Here is a 24,152-nt window from a genome sequence, read left to right on the forward strand (position 1 = left end):
GATGCACCCCATTCCGAAGCAGAATTTTTTAAAAAAATGTATTCTGCCTTCTAAAATTCTGATATGGTGTTCTCAGCTGCAGGAGCACCAACTTGAATAAAATACTGGGGGGGGGGGGAGAGCCCCACCCCACATAACTGATCACATGATGCAGCACATGCCCCCCCCCATGTGAATGGCAATCTTCCTCAACTTTTTTCAGCGGAAGCCCTCTCAAATATTAGGGGGTAACCTCAGCCCCTAGGAGTTGGTACTTATGCTCAGCTGCAAGTGGGGAAATGAACGCTGACCTGAAACGCATGTAAGATGTAATCACCGTCGATCACTTGGGGTGTTGCTTCGAAAAAACATGCACTATAAAGAGTTAGCTAATCATCCCCTAATTTTGTATTTTCACTACAAACATCTGGAGGGTCAGAGTTTGCCTATGCCTGCACTAAGAGCTCACAGAGAACATCTAACACTGGGGAGCAGGAATGCCACACACACACACACACACACACGTTGTTGTTGTTTAGTCGTGTCCGACTCTTCGTGACCCCATGGACCAGAGCACGCCACACACACACACACACACACACACACAATTGGGGTCCTCCAGCTGTTTTGGACTACAACTCCAGTCAATCTCACTCAGAGAGCACATTCTGGCTGGGCTGATGGAAGTTTCAGTCCAAAACATTTGGAGAACCACTGGCTGGGGAAGGCCACACATTGTACCACAGGTCCATCTGCATGGTCTTCTTTAAACAGTACACCCATAGGGACCCTTGCAACAAGGTGCAACCTTGCGTTGTAAGCCACCAAAGAGATTTTATTATGCTCAAGCAGCATATAGATTTTGTTAATTTACTGATTCTGGGATCCATCCATGTGGATGGCTGGCTGCCTGTGTCAATCCTGGGCCCTCTCACTAGTTTGTCATCCCAAGCCAGCCCTCTGAGGCCAAAGTTTGTGGCTGGGCTCAAATGCAAAATCTACAGAACTCTCCACTGGTGCCCTGGAAAGAGTGCGCGAATGCCCACAGCTCAGTTGGTTAGTGTGGTGCTGATAATGCCAAGGTTGCAGGTTCGATCCCTGTAAGGGACAGCTGCATATTTCTGCATTGCAGGGGGTTTGGACTAGATGATCCTCAGGGACCCTTCCAACTCTGATTCTATGATTATCACATCAACTAGGAAGGCTGTCGCAGCAAAACTTGGTACTGTCCCTGCCAGTGAGCCCCAAGTAAACACCGACCTCTTTACCCACCCCCCAACACTTGAGATACAGTATGCATGTGTTTTAGGACTCTTCTATTGGTTGCAACCTGCTTTGCTTTGAATACCTTATTTTCAGATTCTTGTAACCCACCCAGGACCCTCACAGTGAAGAGCAGGTAAGAAGTAATAATAATCCAATACTAGTGCTACTTAAGTGCAGCATAGTGGAAAATTTAGAAGTATGGGTTCCCTCGTGATAGTCACAGCCACACCCCTCCCAAGATTATACAACTTTCTAAGATTATACAATAACCTTATTACTTACACAATAATAGTGATTAGGGGTGCAGTGCAGCAACCAGCACAGAACTCCGTAATTGCACTACCAGGAACAAATTATTTGGAGTGCTCCAATATCTTCTTCTGGAGTGACTTAACTCCTGTGAAGTTCCAGGGTTTGGAACATAATTTTCTCCCCATTCTCTCGAACCCAAAAAGCGCCCCATGCCTTTCCAGTGTCCTTCAGTGCTTAATTTTGGAGCGTGAAGTGGCTAAAAAGCAACTGATGAACTGATTGATTTGGGCCCAGTGGGTCTAATCTCAGCGAAGCTGGGTGCAACTCGGAAGCGACCCACTGAAATAAAAGCAGACACGGCCAATTTTAAGAGTGTTAATTCCAGTATGTCTATTGGGAGCCGCCTACTACGAATAGCAAGGAACCCGCCTTCGCCACAGGAGCCTCACGAGGAGCAGCGCTTTCATTATTAGGGCGACTGAGGTGGGGCTTCCATTTTAAAAGTGGCCAGTGCCTATTTTAAGCCCGCCGCGCCTGCGGAGCCTCCCGCCACCTCACTTCCCTCCCCGCCTCCCTGTAAGGTAGGGCAGGCAGGCAAGCACAAAAACCCACCTGCTCCCGCTGCTGGATCAACGCCGCCGCTTCTTTCTCCTCCTCGACCACTATCCGCTCCGTCTCCATGCCGGCCGGCTCACTCATCCTGGCTTCTCTTCCTTTCCCGCGCGCTGAAGCGGCTTCCTGGGCTCCGCGCGGGGCGGGGAAAAGGCGCCAATTCAGCTCCTCCTCCTCCTCCTCCTCTTCCTCGTGACCCGCTCAGCTGTGTCGCTTCCCGCCTTTACTGCCTTCTGGCCTAGGGCTACTCCTAAAACCTTGCGCGCCCGTTGTGATTATTGATTTATTTTTTAAATTCCAGTTCATGCTGTGTAAATTCGAAGCGGGTTGCAACGAAAGACGAGTCAAACGCTGAAAAGCCACCTGCAAATGCAGCACCACGCTAAAATGTGGGACATTCCTCCCTCCCTCACATACTGTACACCACCAAATAAGTAAAAATGCCGCCATTCTTGCTTCAGTCTTTTAGGCACAAAGCAGGCGAGAGAGCTGGTTGCTGCTATGCAGAGGTACAGGGAGGAAACACTCGGCCCATTTTGACTTTGCATATTTATTATTAATAAAATTTATATACCACCTAGTTGTAAAAAATAAAAAAGCACATGCGCACAACTAGACCCTTAAAGTGTATAGTTTTGTTTGTTCATTTATTGCATTTTTATCTCGCTTTTCCTCCAAGGAACTCAAGGCAGTACAGTATACATAATTCTCTTCCCATTTTATCCCTACGCCAACCCTGTGAAGTAGGTGAGGCTGAGAGGCAGTGACTGGCCCAGAGTCACCCAGTGAGCTTCATGGCTGAGTGGGGGGAGGAGGGATTTGAACTTGGGTCTCCACAAGTGAATGAGCAGCCTTGCCTCAAGAACAGATATGGAGAGACTGTACTCAAACAGCTTTGAAAAGGCACAGGAAGTCTTGCCTTTGAAAAGGCACAGCTTTGAAAAGGCACAGGAAGTCTGGGGCTCAGACATCCACTTTAAAAAGTCCATGTGGCAGCTATTGTGGGGAGGTGGAGAGAGAATGAATAGCAATGCCAGGTTTATCTCCTTGGTTATAAGAATTTTAAGGTCTCAAATATAGAATATTCATAAATGCACACATATCTGCATATATGAACCATGTGTCTGAAATAGAATGGGAGAGCAATCCTGAAGCCATTTTGACTCTCCCAAGTGAAGGGCCATTAAAATATTGTTCTATACAGTATATGATCCCAAAAACTCTTTGAGGCATTTTTTCCTCTCTCATGTTATCCCTAAGGGTGGGGGGGAGGTTTTTAAACCAGCCAGAAGAACAAGGCTTTAGATGTTACAGTGAAAATAGGCCTCTCTCAGGAATGTCTGGCTTAGGTGGGTAGAGATAAAAGCAAGGTTGAATGGGTGTTATTGTAACCCCAGAGGGAGGGAGGCTGAAACAGGAGGAAGGAGGGCTGGAAATATGTGAAATAAGGAAGTTGATCCAAATATGGAAAAACGAAACCTAATTTTTATGGCATTTCTTGTAAAACACGTGTTTTCTCGGAAATCAGATAACTGTCCATTCTACAGGCTATAAATGGCTGGCACGCCCAGAGGGGGGGCAGACATCGGGCAAACGCTTGTCTGTACCATTTTTGTCATGACAAAATAAACGATCCTTTTACTGCTGTCGTTTTGACTCCTTGCAGCATCTCTGATGCTCCTGGTATCAGATAAGGAAAAAACAAAGGAAGGGTCCTTCACAATGACCTCAAATATTCCTTTGCAGTAAGGGAGGCAAATGGGGACTGACAAATCCTGCTTTAAGGGCATATCTGTGTTATGAATAGGGTGAGCCTGTGACCTGGACTGAGGAACTAAGTATTAACCATCACAAAAGAATGGCAAGAGACTGCCCAGGTAATGCAATCAGTAACCATTAGCAGGTATCCTAGCAGACAGGATTTTTGCCATAGGCCACCTCCTTCTGTGATGTATGTACGATGTTTTGAGGGGTGGTGGTCTTGGGCTACAGGGTGGGCAATTTAAAAAAACTGCTTGCACACCATTGTTCAGGGTTCTCCCTCCTACATGTGGTGAGTGGGGAGCCTGTTGCAACTGTTCCTTGAATAAAGGTCAGGCTTATCATCCTCTCTGCTTCTCAATATACTCTTGTTGGCCTATGTTATTTTCTCCTACCGATAGGGAACCCACTTAAGGACTCTATACGAGCTCCAGAATACCCCATAAGGGAAAGGGAGCAGCTTTTCTTATAACAGCATGCATCCTGCTTGCCCTGGAAGAATGCAGCCAGAAATGGCTCCCACAAACTTCAGCTTGGAACCTCATCTTCTTTGCACCTGTGCACCAGTTACAAGGTGCTGGAGTTTGGCAGCACATGAAGAAAGGTTATGGTGGTAAAATAGGGCAAGAATAAGCCTTCTGGGGAGTCCAGGGGTGGCTTTGCCAACTAGGATTGAAAGCAACTAGGATTGCAATATACAATAACCTGAGCAGTGAAGAATGGCAATATGCAATACTGCTGTATTTCAGATTTGGATGTCCAGGCTAGAGTGAGCTATGAACTCATTGCTAATACTATACATTTTACACATTTCCCCCCCCAAGTATTCTGCCGAGTGGGATGGCAGCAAGCCTGCCATCCCTTCAAAAGATATTTTCCACCCTTACTTGTCACCAACATGCTTTGATGTTTCTGCAGATTAATGTTTAAATTAATTTTGTTTGCTTGGCTCTTCAGGTAACATGTATATCTTAATATACTGTGACAAGACTCGTGTTCTCATTACTTACAAAAAGACAGCATCAGTATTTGCATTCATATGCATTTGTTCTGCAAGGCCTGACAGAACACAGGAAGGGGGTTCTTATCGTGACAGCTTACAGAACACCTGCCATGTTTGCAGGAGTGTAACTTAAAAAGATATTTTAAGATAACTAGTTGAACAGCTGCTAGCCAGGTAGGTTAAAGCTGACAAGCTGAGGGATGCAGCTTAGCTTGTACAGCTGCACAGTGAAATCTGCAGTACACTGGAATTCATCTGGACTAGTGGCTCCCAGCCTTTTTGATATGGTAACCCAGAAGTCCAAATTTACCTAGGTAAAATGACTAATTTGTTTATTGTCACATAAATATTAGACCTTAGGTGTTTGGCAGCCATTGGTATGGAGCATTTTAAGTGCATTTACCTGTTCTAGAACACTTACTTGAGATATCCTAGCAAAAATGTGTTTAATACCTTTATTCATGTGGTTAATGAGGCTATGTTTAATGGGGAAACCCAGCCAGATGGATGGGGCATAAATTTTTATTATTATTATTATTATTATTATTATTATTATTATTACTACTACTATGTATTTTAGTGTTAACTGAATTGAGTACCAATTCAGTTACAAATTTGGCTTACAAATTTGGGGGGGGGAGGGAGAGAGAGAGAAACTCTACACAGATATCACGCACTACTTGCAGCCACAGAATGGAGTCCACATTTTTGAGGATTCATCTTGCTCTTTGATATAATCAAAGGATAATTTTGAACACCTAGAGAGGGAACTGAGCATTGATCAGCTCTGCACTGTGGCAGAATCCATGTGGAGCAGGTTAAGGCAGATGGGAACCCTGGCAAGCATCCTGAGAAATATTTTGGAGAGGTTGAAGGAGGCTTTCTTAGACAGGCCCTGAGGGCTAAACCTGGGAGTCAGGAAGGCTTTGGGATGTGTTCAGTACACCTACTCAAAACATGCAAGCCTCAGCTAATACTACATGAAGTTACTGGTCCTATTAATCAGTTAAGAACATTGGGGTTTTTTTTTTCAAGAGTTTGTATTCATGTATTTAATTCTTGTTGTCTGTGTAAAAAGTTCTGCAAAGACAAATTTCAAAACTCTAGTATTCACAGCTGTTCAGACCAGAAGCTTGTCTGTTAACATACATTTTGCAAGGTTTCTTACCATTAGGAATAAAATAGTCTCATGCTTCATTACCTATCAGTGGGCTGCTTTGAATGTTTTAAACATACAAAGTAAAATGAAATAGATGTGGCGTGATCCACAAATGCATGAAGTTCTCCATCTCTCATGGACAAAATGTTCAGAATAGAATAATGAAATCAGCAAGCTATTTGGGGAAATGGGGACCAATACAGAGGATTTATATACCACCAAACACTATTAGCGTGGCTCGCAAGGTGCCTTGCTAGAAACTCTCACAGTATAGTTCAAGCAAATGTATTTATTAACATTAGGCATGAGTGTTACACCTCAATAAAAAAATATTTAAACAGCTTCCATAGAAATTAAAAAGTCTCTAAGGATATTACAAAAGTGAGAAAGAAGGTTTAAGGTACTGTCTGCTTTGTGGTTTTGGCGGTGCCATAATTGCAGGCCTTTTGCCAATTCCTGGCTTGGCAGGAGGAATGTAAGATGTGGAACTTTTGGAGTTAGATGATGCCTTCTTGCTGGTTCTGTAACCCCTAGAAAGTTAGAAAGGGAAATATAGAATAGGTCATTGACCCCAATAATTTTGTAAACATGCATATATACTTTATCTGTTGTCTCAAGAGCCTTATGAGATTTAAATCCCTAAAAAACAACCTCCAACATTTCTGCTCTGCATTTGGCCAAATGTTTCATTTGTACATTTATAAGGTGGAGACCAGAATACCAGCGTGATTTCAGTTTGGCATTGGGGCTCTTGACCTCACTGCTGAGACACTAACCCTTTAGCACCAGCACGTCCCTCTCTTCTAGGTGCTTGGAATTCTCCCAATTGTTTTTGTCCATTTCATCCAGCCCTACATACCCAGCCTTACACATAACGTGGGAATTGCTGTGTTCCACAAAGACACCCTGAAAGGGACAGCACTTCCAGGCTGGCATCACAGCTTTGTCAGTCAAATTTAGTGATTCCATGTTGCTACTATGGCAATGTGCTCCTCACTCCTTGTGAGGTCTTCACAATAAGTTATTTTACTTTACTTTACTGTAAAAGTGTTCTTAATTGGCACCGTAGAAGGGCTTTAATCCCATTGTTATATCTGGCTTACTTGCCACCGAAGGATTAAAAAACAAACAGCCATACCCTTTAGAACGAGCCTGCTGGGCTCCAGACCTCATTTTCTTCTTTGATTCTCTGAAGAACTGAGGCTTTTTTCTCTTCCTTCCCTTGTTGGGTCTGTTGTGGAAATAGGCAGATGTTGTATGCAGCTCCTCCTCTGCTTCATCAGTACTGGAATTTCTTTCAGCGTCAGCTTCTGTAGCCGAAAGAGGCTTGTTTTCAGCTGTTGAAACAGACCCAGGTGTCTTTAATCTGTGGCTTTGGATGTTGCCAAACAGAGACCATAACCCTGCAGCTTCTCCGCTTCCCCTTAGCACAGATAGTGTTATGATGTAAAGCAAGAGAGTTGCTGGTCTGAAAACCACTTCAGGGTGACAGTGCCATTTGCACCACTGTCACTGAAAAAGGAATATGTGAGCAGTCTGCATGGCATGGTTTGAGTTGCTTCCATCATGGGGGGTGGGGAAGTATCATCATCATGACTGAAGTGACCAAGATTGCATTAAAAAGCCATTTCAAATAAAGGGCTCCCCCAGGAGTTCCTCGTTCCAATGGTAATCATGCAGAGAAATACAATAACTGAAGTGACTACACTTATAAATAAATAACGTGCATAACTGGAAAATGTTTCTAACAATGCAGAAGTCACACAATACCTGGCAGTGTCCATTCATAATACTTCTGCAGCACTTCAATGATTTCTGCTCCATACTTCTCTAACTTGTCCTCTGTAACACCATCAATCTGAAGCAGAACTGCAGGGTCTGGAGACAGTGTCTCTGGAGACCAGGAAGGAAAAACAGATCTTTAAAATGGCTTGACATCTGAGAATGTCTGGTATAAGCAGGGACAAGGATACATATGCTGAACATTTTTTGTTGTTGAAAAGATTGATCACCACACAAGGCGGTGACTTCTTTTACAAGCAGAACAGTCCATTTGCTTTCTATCTTCATACAAAAAGAGCACAGCAAAATCTCTCAGTTCTGCTATTAAGAGTGCTGTTCTGAAATTCCCATGCAAGGGCCATACAAGCCTGGCAGACACCAGGAATATCACAGAGGGAAAGAGTTACAGTACAACCACGTCATGCTCTGGGGATGGCGCATATATGCAAAAACACATACACCTGAACCACTCCCTTGGGACTACCCTTGCATGACCATCCTTACACCTTCCAAGCAAGGCAGAGCAGTTTTAAGCTCATGCCTAGCTTACTGGCTCTGGAACGCTCTCACAAAATCTTGCTGGGCCAGCTGAGTAAGGAAGTCTGAGAGCTTAAAAGCTCTTTCCAACGCCAAGAAAATGCAGCATAAAATGAGCTTGCACGCAGCTAATTTGCAGGATTTCAGCTGGCTGGCTTTCAACTACACAAGGTTGAAATTGTGCATACAAGACACACTGTACTTCATTAACAGACACAGACTTGAACCGTTTCTCCATGAGCACCAACATTACCTGCAATTCTTTTAAGCGTGGCAGTGTTAAAAACATTGAAGTAATGAACATCAAACGCTTTCCCAAGATTTTTGCAGACATCTGTGAGTTCTGAGAGACATTTCTTAACCATCTCTTCCCGCTGGGAAATTTTGATCACTGATGCCCTTTGGTGCTTGCGAATGCTGCTGGCACTTTCAGTTTCATGGAACTCTACCTGAAGGAAGCAGAAGAAAATCTCACTAATGTACAACTGAATCTAAGATGTGCAGTTTCCTTCTATGCAGCTTCAGACTATGACAGCAACACAGGTAGAGGATGAAGGCACCCATTAGAGGAAAAGGAGCATCTCCTTTTTCAGCCATTCTCTGCAAGACCTTGAGATTTTCTTAACTATATTCCTGGGTCGCTCCAAGGTTCTAACACCTACTTGAGGAGGAGATAGGGCATGACACTTTAGGCAAGTAGATGAATTTAGCTCTTACACACCTGCAGAGATCCATTCAGCACAGCATAAGCTTTCTCACCAGTCTGGACATATGCAACTGCTTGGTCATTAGCAGTGATGTAAAGGTCTTCCTCTAGAATCTTGTCCAGTACCAGTTTCCTAAAGAGACGCTCAGCATTATGGCGTGAGTAGGCTGCTCCTTTGCCAAACAGGCCAGACTGAATCTTGGCACTCTTTGTACCTGTACAGAAAAACACAGTGTGTCTTCTTGATAAAGGCAAAAGCAGGAAAGATGCTTCAGCACAAGAATCCTCAGAGTGATTTAACCACCTTCCCTCTCATGACCAAGGCCAGATGGCAAAATGAACCAAAACCACATGGGAGGTTGGCTAGCTACTCCTCACTCACCAGAAAATTACATAAGGAATATTTATTATTATTTAACATACATGACGAAGAAGAAGAAGAAGAGTTTGGATTTGATATCCCGCCTTTCACTCCCTTTCAGGAGTCTCAAAGCGGCTAACATTCTCCTTTCCCTTCCTCCCCCACAACAAACACTCTGTGAGGTGAGTGGGGCTGAGAGACTGTGACTGGCCCAAGGTCACCCAGCAGCTGCATGTGGAGGAGCGGAGACGCGAACCCGGTTACCCAGATTACGTGACTACCGCTCTTAATCACTACACCACACTGGCTCTCACACTGGCTAAGGAAGATAACAGAAGTCAAAACAGTAACAACTAATTGCACATTATTCAAAATCCAATTAAAACTTTTTAATTAATTCAACAAAATGGATTAAATTAATCCAGTGATACCAGCTTTTCAAAGTCTGATAGTAATTGACACCTCTCTGCCTCCCACTTGCCTCTAAGCACTCCCCTAGGTAATCCCCCCCTCCAGGAGCTGGTACCACCCACTTTGGGAACCAGTGATCCAAGAAACAAATCCAACACTGAGTGTTGACAGCATAAACTGCAACTTACCCAAGAAAATGTCAATCATCATATTCAAGGTGTACCTCCCTGTGTTATTCCTTCTTACTCGCTTCTCGCCACAATGCTCCTGAACAAACCTAACAATGTTTTTCACGTCTTCTGTCACGTTCCGTGGTTTATAATCCTAACAAAAACAGTTTTGAGGAGGAAAGATTGATTTGTTGCACTACATCTGGCTGTTGACAATACAGTATTGGCCCCAATTTAGATACCGTTCCAAACTCAAGATATACAAGCTAAGTGAAGTGTTAGCTTAAATCTGAGAGATTAATCTGAGGGAAATACATGAAAAAACGAGTCATACATTGAAGAAAACAGCTGGAAGTCATTGTCTGCAAGTTGCAATCCTTAGTTTCTTCTGCCCAAAAATCACTCCTGCCCAGCCACTACCAGAAATACATGTGTTCTAACCTCTAAAGAGATAACACGCTTTGAAGAATTAAGAAGTAGAACCGGCTTACCTGCTTCCTGCTGCAGTTGTCACAACTGACTTCAGGGTGTTCCTTGCAAAACCTAGAGTTGAAGCCTGTTTCCCCAAAGTAGGCCAGCAGCTGTACTCTCCGGCACTCCACGATATTCTCACAGTAATGGACCATGCTGTAGAGATTGTTGAAATGTGTCTGCCGTGTGTGGCTGTTCCCATCTTTTTCCACTGAAATTCAAATGATGCACCTTTTGACTTATTACGGAACATACACACAGAGGGAGAGCTTGCTTTTCCTTCCAACCAACAATTTGCAGGCATGTATGAAGAAGAAGCCAAAAGGTTCAAACTTTAAGTTTGAGAGCTGGATTTCAACCTTTTTTAGTAGGATACACAGAAGAGAAAGGAATGAGACACTGCAGCATTTTTTATATATAAAAATTGAGGAGTTTATGGGAAAGGAATTCTTCAGGAAGTTTACAGTATTTATAGTCTCCTATGGCTAGATGTTGCACACTGCTTGTTCCAAGCAACCTAAATAAAAACACTTAAAGCCTAAAACTTGAAAGGCAAATGCCAAGTCATTCTATTACAGGCGGTGCTTCTATGTTTTATAGCCATGATGGCTGAAGTGGGCTGCTAACACTGTTCTATGACAACAATTATAAAATTACCCCCCCCACACACATACACACATTAAAGCCCATTCTTGCATGGTTCTGGTCACAAGATTTGAGATGTCGCAGAGAAATGCTTACTAAATATGAGTCTTCTCAGCCTGTTGACATCACTATAGGTGTAGAAGAGCAGGCAGTGAGAAATTTCTCCATCACGCCCAGCTCTGCCCGACTCCTGATAGTAACCTTCAACAGATTTAGGAAGAGAGGCATGGATCACGAAGCGCACGTCAGGTTTATCAATCCCCATGCCAAAAGCAATGGTTGCACATATAATCTGGAAGAGAACAAAAACAGGATTCACATACTGCCAAGGGCAAGCAGTGCACCACAAACACACTTTATACACTGAAGTGACACAGTGCTTTCTGGCTTGATACTCTGGTCGACTTCCAGCTCACCTCAAAGAGGGTAAAGACGAACATGCACACAAATCCACAGAGAAAGGCTGCAGAAAACTGACCAGCTAAACAGACGGGGCCATTTGTTTTGCCACAGGAGCTAACAACCATTTAGATCTGTGCTGGCTACACCCATGTTCGTTTTAAATATTTCTACTTGTGTGTGATATCAGCACCTTCTACAGTTTCGTCTCCTTTACCTGACACCCATCCTGATTAATCCACTTCTGCTGCACATGGTCTCTGGTGCTGTCCGTGAGACCAGCGTGATAGGCAAGGGCAGAAAGGCCAGAGCTCTGCAAAGTGCTGGCAACCGAGTCACATTCGTATCGGGAGAGGCAATAAATTATCCCAGAGTCATCTAAAGAAAAAGAAAAAACAGGCAAAATATGGGAGCTGGAGTATTCAGTCCTCTCAAATAAAGTAAATTAAAAGTGACAGCGGAAGTCACACACCCCTCTGAGCTAGATTTCACAGAACTGAAGAACTTTCTGACAGTGATAGCTGTTTGATAGTGGAATGGACTCCTTTGGAAGGTGGTGGCCTCTCCTTCATTGGAGCTTTTTAAGCAAAGGTTGGGTGGCCACCTGTCATGGATGCTTTAGTTGAGATTCCGGCATTGCAGGGGGTTGGACTAGATGACCCTCAGGGTCCCCTTCCAACTCTACGATTCTTTCATTCTTTGAAAAAGCCTCGATGCACAGGAATAAATCCTGCCAGAGGAAGGAAAGGAACTAAACTCACTTGGGTGGTATTTTCGGATCCAATCCAAGCAGTCCAGCGCAACACTTTTGGGCTTCTTGGGCAAAACATCGTATTTCAGGTTCCGCCTGTTAAAGCTCATACTAAACCTGGAAAATATCCATCACAGGAAAAAGAATTTTTTCTTCTTTAAAAAACAGTAAATTGCTAAAGGATATGTGTATCTTAAATGATAGCTTAAGAAAAGCCACCAGTGCCTCCTCATGTACTTGTATGGCCCCCACCATGCCATAGCATCTGGGCTGGACACACCAGCAGCTCCTTGTATGCTGAGTAAAGGAGGCTGAGAGGCCTAGGAGGGCAGGTACCGGTAAGTCATTTCTTTCTCTTAGAGGAAAGGGCCAGAAGTGGCGCTGAAGGAAATAAACAACCGCAGGGAAGAGAAAGGAAGAAAAAGAGATAACAGATCTTTTATAGGGCAAAGAAGTAAATCTAAAGGAAATAGGCCAGAAGGATGAAAAACTAGTGGCTGGGGCTTGTGAGGTGGGGAGAAGATTCAAGTTGAGTGTGAAAGGAAAATAGGGGGGAGATATTATAGGAGATGGGATAAAAAAACAACTTCTGGGATGCTTGGGGGCAGGGCAAGGAAAATATAAAAATAAAAGGCCTTCTCTACCCGACTAAAATGGGACTGGATTCTGACAAAAATGGGAAGGCTGAGTCACAATACCTCCAGAACAAATGCCTTCAGGTAGCTTGAGGAAAGCTGACCTATGGAACTTCTTTTCATGAGCTAAAGGCTGTGCCAGAGAATTTCCAAAGACTGAATAGATATCAGTTAGAAAAAGATGTCAGCAATTGTCAGCTGATTATGCCACACACAGCAAATGCCACTGGCCACCATTTTAATGCTGCCTGCCCTGCGCCACCATTTTGGGCCTTGGTGGTTTCCAGTGATCTCATGTGGGCCACTGGGTATAGTAAGTTGGAGAATTCCTGGTGTAGATCAAACTTACACCTGTGGCTTCAGCATCTCCAGTTGATTCAGGACGTCCTTTTGCACCCTTGCGTTTGCGGTGGCAGTAAGAGCCATCATAGGAATGGAAGCAAATTTCTTACGAAGCATATTCAGCCGCTTGTAGTCTTGGCGGAAGTCATGGCCCCACTAGTCAAAAGATTTTTTTCAAAAAAGTTAATTTGCTTACAGATCAATGCAGGGGTTCAGCTGGTTCCCCAACCTCTGACATTTCCAAAAAAGAGAAGGTCACCTGACTAACGCAGTGTGCCTCGTCAATCACAAAGCGCGCCAACAGCTTCCGCTCATAGAGATTCTCCAGGGTTGACATCAGCCGGCCACTCGAGCAGATCTAAGGAAGACCCACACCCAAGGATCCAGAAACTTTAGTGGAGAATTGCTATCACTGTATATTCACACATAGCAAATTCCTTTCTACATCACTTTTCAGCATAAAAAGTGCTTTAGCCTCCTTATCTCATTTGCCCTCATCCGCCACTTCAGATAGACTTGGTGTTGTAAAATTTAGGATGCACATATAGCAGACACCCAGTCCACAGAAAACCAATCCTTCACCCTTCAACATTTGGAAAATACCTTGAGAGAAATAGCTTGGAGAGCCAGTATACTTTCATTCTAGCCTGTTAAAAAAAGGACAACCTGAATTTCCTATGGAACATTGTATAAAATCATTTATAATTGTATAATTCGAGTCCTCCATAATTCCTCTTGCCTGAGAACACATAGGCAGATAGCAATCAGGGAAAGTTCCTGAAGGGATTCCTCTCCCAAATCTATGAACTGTGTTAATTGTCATTGTTTGCCGAAATGCTCTGCACTGAGGGATGTCTGCTGGGCATCCTGATTGCCTCATCAAATGCTAATATTTTGCATAAACTGTGTCTGGAACAATGTAAAACTTGCTAAATCCTCAGGAATGCCACACCTTGACCTGCCTGAGCCACTGCAGCCCCACCTTGTGTGTGATGTAATTTCTGGTTTCTAAAGGGGCCAAAATGCAGCCCTTTAAAAAAGAGATGTTTTTTCTTTGCTCTTGGTCTCTTTTCTGTTGCAAAAAAATAAATAAGGATCTGCTTTGCTTTTTTTAGATCCTTGCCTCCATCCATTCATCTCTGACCGATCATGAACTTAGGCGTCTCAGTCCCTTTGGGAGTTGGGCAACAAAAAAACTAAACCCCAATTTTTCTACACCATTGATAAGCAGAGGTCTGCTCTAGTCATGCAAACAGAGTTCATGTCTGAGCCGGGATGGAAGCCTAGCTCTCCTCCATCCAAACCTGCTGGTTTCCTTTGCCTGGTGGGCTGTATCCTGTATATGATAAAACCCAATGCTGATGGTGCTTAGACCTTATACAAACCTTCTCTGGAGTAACATAGAGGAGTTTTATGATGGGGTCTTTCTTCGACAGCTGCATGTAGATTCTGGATGCTTCAGCATCAGTCTTGTCACCTGTCAGGTGAGTTGCTGGAATCTATGACAGAAGAAGAGCTGTTTGCACTCAGTATAAAGTAGCTCCCTCTGTTCCCGAGTCAGATCTATTAGTCCATTTACAGTGGTGCCCCGCAAGACGAATGCCTCGCAAGACGGAAAACCCGCTAGACGAAAGGGTTTTCCGTTTTGGAGGTGCTTCGCAAAACGAATTTGCTATGGGCTTGCTTCGCAAGACGAAAATGTCTTGCGAGTTCCTGCAATTTTTTTTCGCTCCCCACCCCCTTTTTCTAAGGCACTAAGCTGCTAATAGCCTTTTAGCAGCTAATCCGCTAATCCCTTAAGCCTTTAATAGCCGCTAAACCGCTAATAGCGCTAATCCGCTAATGGGGCTGCTTCGAAAGACGAAAAAAACCGCTAGACGAAGAGACTCACGGAACGGATTCTTTTTGTCTTGCGAGGCACCACTGTACTATTATCTACAAAGATTGGCAGCGGTTCTCTGGGATTTCAGATACAGTTCTCTCCCAGCCCTAGATTGAATTAGGGATCTTCTGCCTGCAAAGCAGGTGCTCTACCACTGATAGACGAAACAGATGCAACAGCAAATGGATTGGTGAATTCAACACTCATTTTACACTATTATCTACAGTAAGTCAAAAACGGTACACACAGATAAAGTATTAGCTTTCGTGATGTAGGTCTAAATGTGTGTCCATGCTCCCTTCCTTGCCTGCTATGGTGCTGAGCTCCCAAACTTTGGATCAACTTGAATCTGAATAGCAATGCCCAAATATTGGAAATAAGGAACGGAAGTTTCTAATTTGCATGAAGTCATACCCCAGAGCAAAGAGCAGAATCGATCACGACTAATGAAGATGCAGACAACTGTCCTCATGCAAAGGATCAATGAGAAAACCATGGGCTTGAACTCACATCCATTGATGTTAGCTTCTGAACTTGATCCACTATCAGTGACCTCAAGGGGGAGATCACAATGGTGACTCCTGCTGAAACGCAAGCTGGTAGCTGGTAGCATAAGCTCTTCCCACCTCCTGTAGGAAGGAAGAAAACCAAGGATTAGTTGGAAAGCTCACCTGGGCAGTAAGCAAATGCAGGTTGTCCAGATGAGATTTAGCAAAAGCCAGAAACCTCCACCCTAGAATATTTCAACAAATTTTCAATATGGGTTTCAAAATTACTTTCTGCACTCCTCCAACTCCTGCTAAGAATGGTTCACTGCAAACACAATTTAAGACAGTGTTTTTTATTTTTTAATCGAAAATTCTCAATATGTCATGCTTCAAGAGTTGCTACACTGTCTACATAAGAACCTCAGAAGAGTTGTGCTTGATCAGGCCAAAGGGGGCCCCATCAAGTCCAGCATTCTGTTCTCCCAGTGGCCAACCAGATGCCTCTTCTGGGAAACCCGCAAGCAGGATCCGAAGCACAAGAGCACTCTCCTCTCTTGTGGTTTCCAGCAAGTGGTATTCAGAAGCATTGCAGCCTTCAACTGTGGAGGCAGAGCACAGGCATCATGGGTAGTAGCCCCCGATAGCCCCTCCTCCATGACTTTGTCTAGGTCACATAAAGTCTCTAACCAGTTGCAAAGAAGCATGCTTAATCGTTAGAGCCAGTAGGAATGTATGCCTGCTTAGGAAATATTAGCAACTCGTTTATATCCTGCTGGAAGCCGCCCAGAGTGGCTGGGGCAACCCAGTCAGATGGGTCGGGTACAAGTAATGATTCAACTCATGGATTATATTCAGTGATTTAAATCAATCCACCCTTCATTTAGCAAACCCCACACCTCCACTATGATCCAGATCTCCCCACAACCTGTTTGTCAGTCTTCAACTTTGCTGTCCAAATGCACATTGTGTGTCCTTAAGGACAGCACTTTTCACTTTGCTGACATACACAATAAAAGGTTGTGGCACTTCATCACCTCAGGAGGCAAAAGGTCATTTGCCAGGAGTCTCCCACACCTTTTTACTCATTGCACGCCTTCTGAAAACCTCCTAGGTTGCCAGACCAGCCCCCTAGACCACATGGAGTTGGCAGGCACCCTTGCCATCACACACCTGTGGGCATTAAGATGAAGCAGTCTTCGCCCAACAGAGCAGCATTGATGGCTTCAAGCTGATTTGTCCGGAAGTGATGCAGACCAAATCTTTTGTGAAATATCTTCATCATTTCGTTAGAATGGGGAAATGCTAAGCCTCTGAAGTGCTCTAGCAATGGATTTCTGGAAGGTGGATTTTTAACCTGTGGATCTAGAAGAAAACAGGTTACTAGAATAAATAACAATTGCTTGGTTTTTGTGTGTGCCCTGTAGCATATCAACAGCTTACTCTTAACTCATTTTGCGTAATTATATTATAAGTATACTAGTGTGGCTGGATAGGTGGAGAGTGATCCTCAACTGTGTTGGCAATGCAAAATCAAGAGCTGGGAGTTATCCTGGATTCCTTAATATAACTATAGGACCCTGTGACATCTCAACTCAAAGTAATGCTTCTGGTCTCACTGAATGTAATTGATTCACACATGTAAGCAATCTTGGTCCCCACTATTTACAACAGCATAGTTTGGCACCTGCTTAACTCTCACTTTGGACATGACCCAGTGAATCTTTTCAAAATTTATCTTCGAAACAAAACAGTGTCGGGCAGCAAAGTTGACATTTCACAGCAGCAGCCCTAACCCCCACAGAAGCAGCAGCAGCAGCACAACCACAAAGCAAAACCAGAGAACTTCACTGCTCAAGTTAATGTGAGAGCAAATCCTTGCTGTTCGAAAAGGAAAATGTTATACACTCCCTACAGCAGAATTTGGTATTGGTACTGAAGAAAAATCGTGTGTGTGTGTGTGTGTGACATTTCTCAAAGAATTTCAGAACTCAGAAATGCAGTGACAAAAGTGTGACCTCGTGAAGGAAAAGCAAAGCTGCTACCAAGTGACTGTGATGAAGCAATGAATAGTATTCCCATTGCAACTCAAGCAATGTGTCAGATTAGTTAATTACTCTCTACACAATAGCTCCCTGGCACAACTAGCTTCTGTGACAGAGAATTAGCATAATTTACCCAAGCAGCTCTTGGCAGGCGCACCTTGGCAGTTTGCTCTGGGAAAAATAGGATTTGAAAAATGACCATTTCCTTTAGCTGTAAGGGAGCTTTTTTCCAGGAATGGTTTGGCAGGCTGTGCTTCCTCAGCACGCCGGTAGCAAGTACTAGGTGGCTGTAAAGTTGAAGTGCTTATTACGCTGTCCAACTCATCAAAGTCATCAATATCAAAATCATCATCAAAGGCCACATTCTCTGTTGCTGAGGAATTCTCTCTCGAATTGTTTTGAAGTAGAGTGAGTTTCTCTTGGTCTTGATTCCCCTTTGAACACAGCCAACCCTTTTCTCCCCATTCTGTCCTTGGATTTTTGATGGAACTGTTCAGAGAGGAGATTCTTTTGTTGACTCCTCTTTTAGAAAGAGACAATCCTGCATTTTCTGAGATGCAACTGTCCAAAGCAAAAGTCTTGGAAAAAATTGACAGGTCAGCATTACTGGAGTCTTGAGCGCTTGGTACAAAGGAGGGGGTTGAATGAAAGTTATGCTGGGGTGCAACCTTTGGGGAAGGTTGTCTAGATATGAACAATTCCCTACAAGGATCAGTGGCAGAGGTTTTTCCCAGTTGAAAAGAAACACCACCATCCATAGATCTTTCATGTCCAGAATAAAGTTTGCAATTTTCATCCAAAGATATGCCACTGTCCTTTCTACTTCCATTAGTGCCATTCTTTAAGAGTTTTCTTCTGGAAATAAAGAAAAAAAATATGAACTATTAATACACAGAATCACAGAATCGTAGAGTTGGAAGGGACTCCAAGGGTGATCTAGTCCAACCCCCTGCAATGCAAGGATCTCAACAAAAACAAGCTTACTCCATGTGGCAGCCATTTAGATATTTGAAGATGGCTATCATATCTTCTCTCGGTCTCCTCTTATTTCAACTTCTTTATAGGTCAGGTTAATAGCCAAAGAGCCAGATAAAGATGCCTTTGCTTACCATAAAATTTGATATAAACTTGCCTCAACTGCCAGACCTAAATTTCTTGAGAGTATTTATCTCAGAAGGGACGCGGGTGGCGCTGTGGGTTAAACCACAGAGCCTAGGAATTGCCGATCAGAAGGTCACGGTTTGAATCCCCGCAACGGGGTGAGCTCCCGTTGCTCGGTCCCTGCTCCTGCCAACCTAGCAGTTCGAAAGCATGTCAAAGTGCAAGTAGATAAATAGGTAAGGTAAATGGTGTTTCCATGCGCTGCTCTGGTTCGCCAGAAGTGGCTTAGTTATGCTGGCGACATGACCCGGAAGCTGTATGCCGGCTCCCTCAGCCAATAAAGCGAGATGAGTACCACAACCCCAGAGTCGGTCACGACTGGACCTAATGGTCAAGGGTCCCTTCACCTTTACCTATTTATCTGAGACACAAGAGATAAACAGAGCCTGTGAACACACTCTGGGTTAGTGGCATCTCAAGACAGACCTGCGATCTCTATGCTGAAGGAGCTCTTTTCCACACGACAAAGACTTCAGCTCCCATTCTGGAACGGAATCCACCAGCTTGCAGATATCTTCCATCACACTGTAGAGGGACCATCCCAAAAGTGAATGCTTGTCTGAAATGAAACACAGTAAGGTTAAAGCACCACTTTAGTCACCATCTACCAGCGTCTTGAAAATGACCTGCTTTTTCAAGGAAGTCCTTAAGATTCTCTAATCCTTGGACTACCCATGTGCTAGTAGTTCATTCTGACTTCAGTGGAATTTAAGCATGTTTGTAATTCAAAGGGAAACAAAGGAAGTTTTATAGAAAAACATGCCCACCACACAGTTCTTAGGTGTTTTGCAAAATCTTAATAGAAGCTGAAGCACTTACTACCCAGTCCTGTGATTTAGTCAGGGGCAAGGCTGCAGACAGGTCTGTATCTGAAGACCACAATGAGGTCTGCACTTTCTGAAAGCAAGCAGGTGAAGCCCCTGCAGGAGGAGTTATTTTACCTTCCTGCCTATCACTGTTTCCATGGGTGGTTTCTCCAAAGTCTGGAAGGCTGCTTTTCAAACTTTCATGGGCCAGTGTTTTCTCAACAGCAGCTTCTCTGGAAACATACCTAACATTAAAAAGAAGTCATTAAGTCATCCCGTATAAATACTGTGAATAAAGTTTTTCACACCAGCTAGAAAACACTTCTTACTAAGCTTATTTGTTCCACCAGCATTTTGGTCATTCACTGATGAAAAAACTCCAGATCCATGATTTCCCCATCCTACCTGGGCTACTTCTACCAGAGATGGTCCTGGTAAAGAACCAAGTTGTGGACTTATCATTTCCATCATACCTAATGCTTTTCAAAGAGGATGCAGAAGAAGGTATTTCTTCCTCTGGAGAGGGTGGGATGCAGTCTACGTAGTCTTCATCCTCAAACACATCATACATGGCTGGATCATTCCACACTTCATCTGGTTCCTCACTTTCATTTAGGTTGAAGTCAGCGTCATTCTGTGCTTTAAAACAAGCAATAAGAATATTTGACTAACAACAGTTTTAAAACACACCGAGGACAATTTAAAAAATCAATAAAACCCACCCAGTAATACATAAAATCCACCCAGAAAAAAAATCTAACAGACGCAACTTAAAAACCCAGCCACCTATCCCCATTGCAAAAAGCCCCCACCTTTGGGTGCTGTATCCCATATGGAGATGGGCCTTCTCCATGGTGGGACCCCAGATTTAAAACTCCCTGCTCCTTTATATTTAGCCAACTATGTGCTAGAAAGCATTTGATAACTGACTGAATACATCTATTTGCATGGTGTGAAAATGAACTAGTATATGCAATTTTATGGCTTATTCTGTATTGCGTGGTTCAATGACTGTTACTCAGATCGAGATCTTGGACAAAGGATGCTATATAAACATTTAAAATAAATAATACTATTAATAGACTAGAAAGAAAGCCATTTACCTTTCAAATGCTCTTCCTTTTTGTCACCGAAGGGACTTTCCATAGGCTTCTCCTCTTGAAGTTTTTCACTTACAAAGCTTTCACAAGGGCTGGGTATGGGAGAATCAAGGCAAATGACAGATTGGCTTCCAGCAGGATCTGATTCCTTGTCAAGCATCTGTATTTTGTTCTTCTCACGCACAGAGGGTCCATTACATTCTTGGTTAACTCTTCCCATGCCATCTGCTTTTAATGACTTACTGGAGATGGGACTATGGTTTTTTGGAGCCTTCCTAGCTTTTACAGACTGGGTGTCTGAAAAGGAACCAGGCCGCTTTGAGCATACCTTTCGTGGACCAGATATTTCAAAGTCATCAGTGTCATCCCAGACATCATCAATATTAATAACTGAATTGTATGAAGAATTATGGTCTGATTTCAGGAGCTGATGGTCATCTGGTTTGCTGCCCACATCACTTTCTTTTACAGTAGACTGGAAACAATCCAGAACATCTTGACATTGCTCATTAGGATAATTGTGTTTTCCTTCCTGCTTTTTCAATGTTGTTGCAAAAACTTCACTGATTCTCATCTGCTTATCCTTTGACACACTTGGATTTGTCAAGGAAGAGTTAGCATCCTTCTCTTTTAAGGTCAAATCCTTTGTTCCAGCTAAATATTTTACTGGTGTACAGTTGTCAAGAGAGGTTTTCTTTTTGAATGTAAATCCCCTACAAAAGAGCCAAACAGTTTATTTAGACTTTGAGTGATTCATCGAGTCCTGCATTCTTTATGCCATGGTATTTTCCTCTGCTTTCAAACACATGCTTGAATACTTTATACAAACATTGCAAAAATATATATGAGATATTTAATCTTAGTCTCATTTTGGCATTCAGTTTCTTATCACTTATTCTGTTTAAATTTTAAACAGCAAATTAGTATTCATGTTTACAGTGGACCAAAGTATCAATATACAGTATGTACCAGGAAACAGATAATTGGACCAAGAAAGTGAGCATGCCCAGATTTATTAAAAAATTAGCCTTTCATTTCATTTCAAGCCATGTATTTAAATTCACAAACATGTTGCTCATTAACTATTTCTAAGCATTACTAACACCTGAAATTAGACAGAAATTACCTTTAAATGTGTTTTACATTTACCCAAGCTTTCCTGGACCCCCATTTTTAAAATTTGTAAAAGGATTTTGTACAAATCGCTCACTTTTATTTGTGTGTGTGTGTGTGTGTGTGTGTGAGAGAGAGAGAGAGAGAGAGAGAGAGAGAGAGTTACTTTTCCCCTTATTTTTATGCAGTTCCTAAGGTATTTTCCATGTTATGGCAAGAGGAAAATAAATATTTCCCCAAGTAACTATCATTAATGTCTAGTACATGCTCAATATTGGAAAATATTGATTGCCACTGTTTGATCATGTTCAGTTTGAGATGCTCGGGGGGGGGGGGGCAATACTTACATAGTCTTGGGTTTGAGAGGCGCCAGGTTTCTTAGAGGGGCTTTGGCTGAATGAAGTGCAAGCTGCTTCTGCAGGTTATTCTGAGGAATGGCTGCCATTCTGTTTTTTTAAGTAGGCTGGGGGAGAGAAAACAAACAAAACCTACACAGTTGAAATACATAAGTATCGTAAACGAAAATAAACTTTGGTCAATAAGAAGTTGAAAATGACTTTAAGGGCAGTTATGTTCCCCACTGTAGGCAGAAGCAGGAGCTTGAGCTTCTGTTCTGACAATGGTATCCAAAGCAAAACCAGCAAAGCTGAGCTAGACAAATGCCCAACAATTGTAATCGCTAGCCAGTTCAAAGGTGCTGAGATTCCCATTCAAGCTTTCCTGAAGGGCTCCAGTTCTGCGGCAGAGTGCCTGCTTTACTTATAATAAGGCCATTGCTAGATTAAAAGATGGGAGAAAGACTCTCCCACAGACCTTGGAGGATTTCTGACTGCCATCTTAGATGGTTTAGGAGCATAAGGCAGCTTCAGGTAGTCCATCTGCCCCAGTGCCAAAGGCAGGGGAATATCTGTTGAATGATATGCCAATACACTCAGACAAAGGACCATAATAGCTCGGCAACAGCATGCCTGCTTTGTGTGCAAACTGCCCCAAGCCCGTTGGAGAAAAAGGTGGTATATAAATGCAAGTAACAACAATAACCCCAGCAACAGCCACAACATAACAACCACAATCACCACAACCCCAATGGCATTTCCAGGGAGGCCTCCCTGCCTCAAACCCTGGAGAGACTCTTGCTGCCAGTCAGTGTGGGCAGCACTGAGCTAGATGGGCCAGTGGCCTGACTCGGCAGGAAGCAGCTCCTTACGTTCTGGGGAGATGCCTGGCAGCCAATGGCCCCAGGGGCCAGGGCCGGATTTAGGTTTGATGAAGCTCTAAGCTACTGAAGGTAATGGGGCCCTTTATATGTCCAGCTGTCGTTTGTCAAAAACAAATTGTTGCTGTTTTTGTGTTGAATATACCTCGGGTTACATATGCTTCAGATTACATACACTTCAGGTTACAGACTCCGCTAACCCAGAAATATTACCTCGGGTTAAGAACTTTGCTTCAGGATGAGAACAGAAATCGTGCTCTGGTGGCGCAGCGGCAGCAGGAAGCCCTATTAGCTAAAGTGGTGCTTCAGGTTAAGAACAGTTTCAGGTTAAGAACGGACCTCCGGAACGAATTAAGTTCTTAACCCGAGGTACCACTGTATGCTATATGGTCATTTATGGACCTAACAGGTATCTAAAGCCATTTGCACATAACAAAAGGCTAGGAGGCGGGGCCCATTATTTACATCATAGGAGCCTACACAACATAAAACACTGTTGCTGTATGTAGGTTTTCCTTGGTTTTAAGCTTATATTTTGGAAATGTATATCCATTTTTTCCCCTTTTTAGCCCCCAAGCTATAGCTTGTTTAGCTTATACGTAAATCCGGCACTGCCAGCAGCACAGCAGCTCCGAGCGCCGCCCCCCCAACCCCAGTCTGCGCTTGCCAGAGCGGCTACCGCCCCCCTCCAGCTCTGCTTGCAGTGGGGCGGGAGACCTGGGGGTGATCTAGCAGCAGGCGGCCTCTCGCAGAATCGAAAGGAGCCCAATGGATGTTCAAGTCCAACCCCCTGCAATGCATCGGTCCGCGTGGCACCCCCTCTCCCCCCCCCCACGACCTCACCGCTTCCGAGGACCCACCTTCACCGCAGAAGCGGCTCTCGCCGCAATCGCCTCACTCCCTCCTCCCTCCTCTTCGCATTTAGCGCCTTCTCAGCCTCCCGAGTATCCTATTGGCTAAGGAAGAGCTCCTTCCCGACTGAAAAGGAAGTGACGTCGCCTACAGGTCCAGCGCCCGCAGAAGGTCCGGTGGGAAAAGGACATCTCCGGGCCTTTGCGGGCCGGGGAATGGCTCCGCCCGAGGAGCTCCCCGCCCCAACCTC

General features: G+C 43.8%; 2 protein-coding genes across 8 annotated transcripts in view; both read right to left on the reverse strand.

The window, feature by feature from the left end:
* The window catches only part of WDR76 (WD repeat domain 76), a 66,979-nt gene extending 64,446 nt beyond the window's left edge, over positions 1-2,533 (reverse strand). For 3 of the 5 annotated variants that reach the window (XM_083412034.1, XM_083412037.1, XM_083412033.1), the window contains exon 1: positions 2,110-2,529. In XM_083412034.1, the coding sequence (XP_083268160.1) occupies positions 2,110-2,196 (87 nt within the window). In that variant the 5' untranslated portion in view covers positions 2,197-2,529. Of the gene's footprint in view, positions 1-2,109 lie in introns of all 5 variants that reach the window. The other 2 variants (XM_083412035.1, XM_083412036.1) reach the window with 2 other exon arrangements.
* Positions 2,534-6,306: 3,773 nt separating this feature from the next.
* Positions 6,307-24,068, reverse strand: BLM (BLM RecQ like helicase). Of its 3 annotated transcripts, none has more exons than XM_083411816.1 (22): positions 23,911-24,068; positions 22,182-22,297; positions 20,725-21,434; positions 20,095-20,260; positions 19,757-19,866; positions 19,242-19,374; positions 17,812-18,509; positions 16,783-16,974; positions 15,635-15,753; positions 14,628-14,741; positions 13,502-13,600; positions 13,250-13,398; positions 12,276-12,382; positions 11,732-11,892; positions 11,212-11,407; positions 10,491-10,681; positions 10,018-10,153; positions 9,073-9,272; positions 8,605-8,800; positions 7,803-7,925; positions 7,171-7,369; positions 6,307-6,562 (listed from the first exon to the last, which is right to left on the reverse strand). In XM_083411816.1, the coding sequence occupies exons 2-22, from the start codon at positions 22,277-22,279 to the stop codon at positions 6,406-6,408; spliced, it is 4,254 nt and encodes a 1,417-aa protein (XP_083267942.1). In that variant the 5' UTR covers positions 22,280-22,297; positions 23,911-24,068; the 3' UTR covers positions 6,307-6,405. The 3 variants fall into 3 exon arrangements, with proteins under 3 accessions (XP_083267942.1, XP_083267941.1, XP_083267943.1); XM_083411815.1 differs by having other exon boundaries at positions 17,788-18,509; XM_083411817.1 differs by lacking the exons at positions 22,182-22,297; positions 23,911-24,068 and having other exon boundaries at positions 17,788-18,509; positions 20,095-20,255; positions 20,725-20,860.
* Between the last annotated feature and the right edge of the window lie 84 nt (positions 24,069-24,152).

Source organism: Podarcis tiliguerta (genome assembly GCF_965153285.1).
Source record: "Podarcis tiliguerta genome assembly, chromosome: 14".
NCBI lineage: Eukaryota > Metazoa > Chordata > Lepidosauria > Squamata > Lacertidae > Podarcis > Podarcis tiliguerta.

What these genes read in the sequence shown, in the direction of transcription:
- BLM (XM_083411815.1), bottom strand. Translation starts at nt 22,279, where the DNA reads ATGGCAGCCATTCCTCAGAATAACCTGCAGAAGCAGCTTGCACTTCAT. An exon ending in CTTCAGCATAGAGATCGCAG is followed by an intron (nt 18,510 to 19,241) that starts GTCTGTCTTGAG and finishes CTTTATTTCCAG; the next exon opens with AAGAAAACTCTTAAAGAATG. An exon ending in GATGATTGACATTTTCTTGG is followed by an intron (nt 9,273 to 10,017) that starts GTAAGTTGCAGT and finishes TTTTCTGTACAG; the next exon opens with GTACAAAGAGTGCCAAGATT.